Raw genomic sequence first — 6,510 nt, forward strand, 5'->3', positions numbered from 1 at the left:
GAATACTCGGTATGTATCAGTATAAGATCTATACATGTGGTTCGTGTGTGCTTGTGAGTGAGTAACGTATGGTTATAGTGGAGTGCAGATAAGTACAATCGATACTTGTTTCGGGAAGTCATACGGGTGAGAGCCCGGAATCACTCACTCTCATCAAGAACTTTTTCGCTGTTCATGAGTATTGTATCGGATACTTTTCAAAATATATACATTTGGGTCGCGTGTGAACGTGAGTGAGGACGGGTTGGTCAGTGCGAAATGAGAAGGACACTTTGAACTGCATGTATCCGGAATTTCTTTTGGCAAAACGTCGGACACAGCCTTTCTCAGCAATTAGGAATGGTTGTTTTGTTGGTTTTGAATTATAGCGGGCTCGTGCAGAAGTGTATGGATGTAGTTGGCTGAGTGCTACTCGAATTCGTACGGTGAGAAAGCGGGCATATCCTTTGCCATGGAACACGGAATGGAAGTCCCCGGAAATGTCCCAGGCCCCTTTACACCGTACGCCTTTATCTTTAAACCGTGCATACATACCCTTTACCCTTTCTTTCCCACTTCAGATGCTATTCGGATATCTACCTTTTGAATCCACAAATGAAGCCATAACACAACAACTGATTCTGGGTCATGAAACCACTCTGCGTCTCAGTGATCCTAATGTCTTACCAGATGGTCTATCAGATGATTGCAAGGTATAGGGGATGTCATGAATACATCTGTATACGTGTAGCATATTGACTCTATCTAGCTATATGCAGATTGACCCTATTTATGCATCTCTACGTACAAGCAAGCTAAAATGCGCAGAATTCTTAAGTCATCACGAGGTCTGGTATATTTCTCAACCTAGTAGGGAACTTGCGTTTGTAGTGTGTCATCCAATTAGCATTCCTACTCTCGCTGGCAGCTTAGGCACGTGTACGGATAAATGGATGATACGCTATAAATCAACGTTTTGGAGTGCTTCTCGATCCACGTGCTCCTAATTGTAGGCGCCTGCTACAGCTTTGCGGCGTGCCTATCATCTATTAATCTGTTGTGAGTGCGGCCATAGCAAGCAAGGCTGCGATGGTTTGTGTATCCCCCATAGTTGTATACACAGGGCTTTTGCTGGGGTGTGGCAGCGACTATATAGCAACAGTAATGTCATCAGCCCGTGTGTAGTGATATATTGGAACATTTTGTCGGAATACCAGCAGAAACATTCCCATCAAACCGGGATCGTGTCTAGCATCGTTCATATCTGCATGAACCCCTCCTCCGCCTTTATTCTACCGTTCAGGATTTGATCTTAGGGCTTCTGACCGAAACGTCACAGCGTTTATCGTACGAAGATATAACGGTGCACCCTGCACTCTCTGGAGTGAGCGAGTGCTTCTCAGAGACTGAAACGAGTCACGAACCCGTTTCTTACATCGCTTCATTGCAAGTGAGAGATGCTCCGGCCATTTCACCTAAAAGGTGCGTTCAAGGTTTTAACATTTCAATGCACTCGCCTCGAGTGATTGGTCAGTCCTGACGCATGCTACTTGTGCATCAACAATGTGACATCACGTTGGTGTATGTGAGCTCTATGTGAGCTGTATATGTCGCTTACTTATATCCTGCATTCGAATTGAGTGACTGGTAATGTATATTGCATGCCCGAGTCCTTTTTATTTCGACATCATTTTGGTGCGTGCCGTGCTTAGGCTGAGGCGGTCTCGCAGACAATATGCACTCGAGGACTGAAATAACTATACATTCTACTCGAATGCGTGTTCACGCGTGTTCACTTACAATACATGCTATTGTGTCTTGATGGTGTTGCGTTACTGTTTTTTATTGTTCACTCCGACGATGTGATTAATTTGACCTTGAATTAAATATACTACGGATTTATCTTACCTATCTGTAGATGTTTCGGTCCCTTGTTTTGATCCTAAAAATTGCTTTTTTTTTTAATACTTTCGGTATATCACTATCTTACTTTTTGCTCGCAGATTACAGCGTCAACGGTCAGCTGTTGGCCTACCACTCAGAGGTCGACCTCCGCCGCGTACCAATTTTTCAATTGCACCAACGAAATAAATAATAAATACAGATTGTATGTGATATTTATGTCTTGCGCGGCCTCTTTGTATCGAGTGGTCTAGCATATTTGCGCTCAGCTGGATATACAAGGGGTTACATCAGTCCTATATGCGATAGGCGGATCCAAGATGACATGCTTAATTAGAAGTATTGATGAGGTGCGCATACCACTATAGATGGTTCGTCAGCTAGATATTTCTAACTAGGGCATCTAAGAAGGCATGATTTCTAGTGTTTAGTATTGAAGGTGTGCATACCACCATAGATGGCTCGTCAGTTGGATACTCAGCGCGCCACATCTGTGCTGTGGCTTACTGGTGCATCTAAGAGGGCATGATTTCTGATGTTCAGTACTGTCTGTGCGCATACTATATTTAATTGTTCGTCAGTTGGATATTCAGGATGTTAGCTCAGTGTTATTTCAGCGGGCACAATTTATTGTGGGCATGCTTTCGAATACAAAGTATTGACGGTGCGTATGTATATCAGAATTAAAACGGACACATTATAGAGCACCAAACTAGAGTTTGAAGCAAATACGCGTTCATCCGACTAAAAATAACGCGTTCATATAAAACCATGTCGAGATGTTCCCATCGAGCATTGGTCTGTGCTTCAAGATTCAATACAGTATGGTAGCAGTGCGAATCCACAGTTGACTCACCCGTTCTATAGAAAAGACTCAGGAACATGAGTTTGGAGGTGGTACATTTATTACATGAACTCGGATTCATGCGTATCAACGATCGCTTGTTCACTACACCCAGAGCGGTTAAAATAAAAGACCAACCGAATAATTTGAGTTTATAACACGGTATGTCACCTACCAGCCCATACAATCTAGACGAAACCTCTTTCACAGTCAAAGAGGATCCACATACCTATTTTGGTGATGAAATCAGAGAACTGCTTTTATCCAAGTACCTTTCTACACAACAGTGTGATATATCCCGCCGAGGTGGTCACGCCAAGGTGGCCAGCTGGGTCCTTAAGATTTTGCACCGTAAGTGATTAAAAAAACCAAATAACCGCATGCCTTGTACAGATCATAGTTTGACACGAGTATACACAGGTCCATCTTGGATATGTACTCTTGTGAATATAACCTGAAAGCTACAAAATCGATATGCATTTAAAATAAATAAACGTAAATCTATTTTTGTGACCAGTTGTCAACTGGTCACACATATTGCCGGTAATTGCGACTAAGTCCACGTCACACACAATGCAGAATGTATTTGTGAAACAGGAAAAGGTTATATTTAGGATACTACAGACAGTTTGGATATTGCGTTGAGTGATTGTGTCTACCTTCGAACAAACAGATTTATATCCCGATTGCTATGAAATCGTTTTATATATTTGTGTTTGTGATGCATTCAAGTAATAAGAACTTGCAGGTTCTATTCCGTTATTCAGATTTGTGTCGAAATTACTGACATCTGAACAGAATATTTGTATCTACTGAATAATTGTAGTAGGACTCATGTAATTAGTGACAAATTGTAGAATTCAAGTATGATTAAAAATTGTCTATGTATAGGTTACAGACGATCTAAATGTTCGAAGCAGTATTGTCTTCCTTGCGTACACGAGTTAGAGAATTTGGGGCATAGTTTAACATATATTCTAGCGTGCGTGAATACTCATGATTGTCACTATACCATCCACACTTGTTTGTGATACATATCTGCAATGTAAAACTCATGTAGCGACAAATAGTAGAATTCCTGTATGATGAAAATTGCAAGTTTCATATATCAAAATGGTACGTGGAGCAACAGGCTGAATAGATCAGAGCGTTGAATTGTAATCGGTAAGTCCCGAGTTCGATTCCCCGGGCTGGCAAATCTTTGCAAAATCGAAAAAAAAAATCTGTTCAGGGATTCACACTGCAGGTTGACAACCCTGTGCTATCCACGGCCGGTTGCCGTACAGAGGGCCCGAGAAGGCCCTGTAAAAAGTAACTAGGGGTCTAGCTAGGCAAGGCCCCACAAAAGTCAAAACTTGAAACCCTGACGACTGGAGATCCAGGAAATGGGAGGACCCAGCTATTGGTACCAGAGGTGGATGAGGACAGAAAAAGCCAAAGAGCCACGCAGCCAAAGAGCCAAATGTGGAGACCAGAAGCCCGAAAATCGGAAAATGGGGACGACATACGACAAAGGTATTTCCAAAAATACCACGGGCAAGGATAGGAAAAAGAAAACCTTAAGGTCCCGTGGACAAAAGGTCGCCTTAAGGTCCCATGGACAAAAGGTCGCCTGAAGGTCCCATGGACAAAAGGTCGCCTTAAGGTCCCATGGACAAAAGGTCGCCTTAAGGTCCCATGGACAAAAGGTCGCCTTAAGGTCCCATGGACAAAAGGTCGCCTTAAGATCCCATGGACAAAAGGTCACCTTAAGGTCCCATGGACGAAAGGTCGCCTGAAGGTCCCATGGACAAAAGGTCGCCTTAAGGTCCCATGGACAAAAGGTCGCCTTATGGTCCCATGGGCTTCTGGGCCTGGGAGTGTGGCGCGGTATTTCTTTAGTTGTAATTGTTTGGATCATTATCATATGTGCAACCAGTAACTTGGCACATTAAAATGATGCTAGTCCCAATGGCTGATGAAAGGCAACGCTCAAGTATGTGTTTCGATACAATATCGCAACTTTATTTAGTTCAACATTGTAAGCATATGCAAGTATAGATATAGATATACTACACATACAAAGGGAGCTCGTCGATTTGAAATTCTTTCTATATTGACAGACGTCAGTTGCTATTTGTCATTGTCCAGTATATTGTTGAAATAATGGGCACGGCAGTTTCTCATATCTTTCCCCATACGCAACCGAATTGGTAGAAGAATTATCTTATGTATTTGTTTGTGTTGAGGGGAGGAGAAGCACTGTCTCGTGTACGAACTCTATTTCGTCAGGGTGGTTTATTGAAAACTTAAGAATGTGCAACATACGTGACAGATCCGTTATTGCTACCGCATTAGTTCGTGCAGATCGTCAATTTTTGCTGCTGTCAGCTTTGCATATGTATTCCAGTGAGCTCGGACTATTTTATGCACTACTAAATCGATTTGGCCGCATATTCATGATGATACCAAAGATGACTTTTTCAAGTCCATTGCATTTCTATATGACTTTGAGTGTGGGCTTCTTATTCACTATATACGCGGATGTCAACTTGATTGAACACATGTCAATGGGGACGATAAAATAAGCACAAATATATACAAACACCTGCTGAGCGGTCAAGCGGTACCTTGGATTACGAATGCCTCTTCGTTTATTGCGCGTGCTGAAAAATACAAAATTTGTGTGCGAGTGGAATTCTCTCGTTCAAGCAAGCTTATCACGGAGAAGTTCTGCGTGGCCCTAAGTGAGCAGTTTCTACCGTATTCTGGGATGTGTGCATACGCGGTGTTTCTCTATTTGTAGTTGTTTCGATCATTAGAATTTACATACCATGCTTCCATCCGATTTGAGCGCAGTTTTTAAGTAGTGGTAGATCATTTGCTCCAGCGTGCGTACACGCGTTCCTGTCTGTATTAACAGCAAGTACATCCGGCCTAACGCGATAGGGACATGTAAGAATATGATTGAAAGAAGACATGTTCGTTGCTGAGGAGCTTCGCAAGGTATAATTGCACCGCGAAAAGATATTGTGTTGCCAAAGTATTTGGATATGGGGACCGTAAGGAGATTCAGAGCGCTACAGATACTGCACGTTCTCGAGACACAGTTTATCCCTTCATCGACGCAGCTACGATACAGATCGTCACTGTCCAAATTATTGCTTCGGTAATTGAAGCACTGGTATTCTGTTGCATGCGTGTCATGTTGAATTGATTGTCACTCACCTTTGATAAAGGCAAACACACTTCCAAGGAGCCCCCAATCTTTATAAGCACCGGCTCCAGATGTTTCACAATTGTTTTGTCGTGTCACGCACTGGCCAACCACTGCGGTCTCGTTCGAGCGCTGGACTGGACGTATGCACAAATGTACCCACATATATGCTTGTAACGCCGATTATATTTGAGTACATCTACAGCCATGTATACTTTTGTTGTGCGAGCAAGTACTTGTAGTTTATTATTCGTACAATCCAAAATTATGACACAGGTATTTTTGTCGTCTCAAATGAGATCTTAGACAGACCTGACACACATATGTATAATAATGTATACTGTTCTTGTCTGCGTATTCAAATAAGATCTTAAGCATACATTGAGCACTTCTGTGCAAAGCTATATACTCTCAACATCATATTTGATTTGAAAGTATGCATCGACTAGCAATTTTTATACCATCGTATACTTTCCTCGGTGGTATCTGTCATCCCCAGCATTTGCGCCTGTTATACACTCTACTTGTTCTTTGAGTCTTGCAGAAGTGTCGAGGGGTCAGGCGAGCACACAATCCGAGGTATATATCC

General features: G+C 42.4%; 1 protein-coding gene across 1 annotated transcript in view; it reads left to right on the plus strand.

The window, feature by feature from the left end:
* The window catches only part of SARC_06394 (AGC/DMPK/ROCK protein kinase), a gene marked incomplete at its 3' end in the record, with an annotated part of 10,914 nt that extends 8,844 nt beyond the window's left edge, over window positions 1–2,070 (plus strand). Inside the window, exons 10-12 of the mRNA XM_014299710.1 lie at window positions 561–692; window positions 1,283–1,461; window positions 1,983–2,070. Of these exons, the coding sequence (XP_014155185.1) occupies window positions 561–692; window positions 1,283–1,461; window positions 1,983–2,070 (399 nt within the window). The remainder of the gene's footprint in view (window positions 1–560; window positions 693–1,282; window positions 1,462–1,982) is intronic.
* Between the last annotated feature and the right edge of the window lie 4,440 nt (window positions 2,071–6,510).

The sequence above is a fragment of the Sphaeroforma arctica genome, assembly GCF_001186125.1.
Source record: "Sphaeroforma arctica JP610 unplaced genomic scaffold supercont1.454, whole genome shotgun sequence".
NCBI lineage: Eukaryota > Ichthyosporea > Ichthyophonida > Sphaeroforma > Sphaeroforma arctica.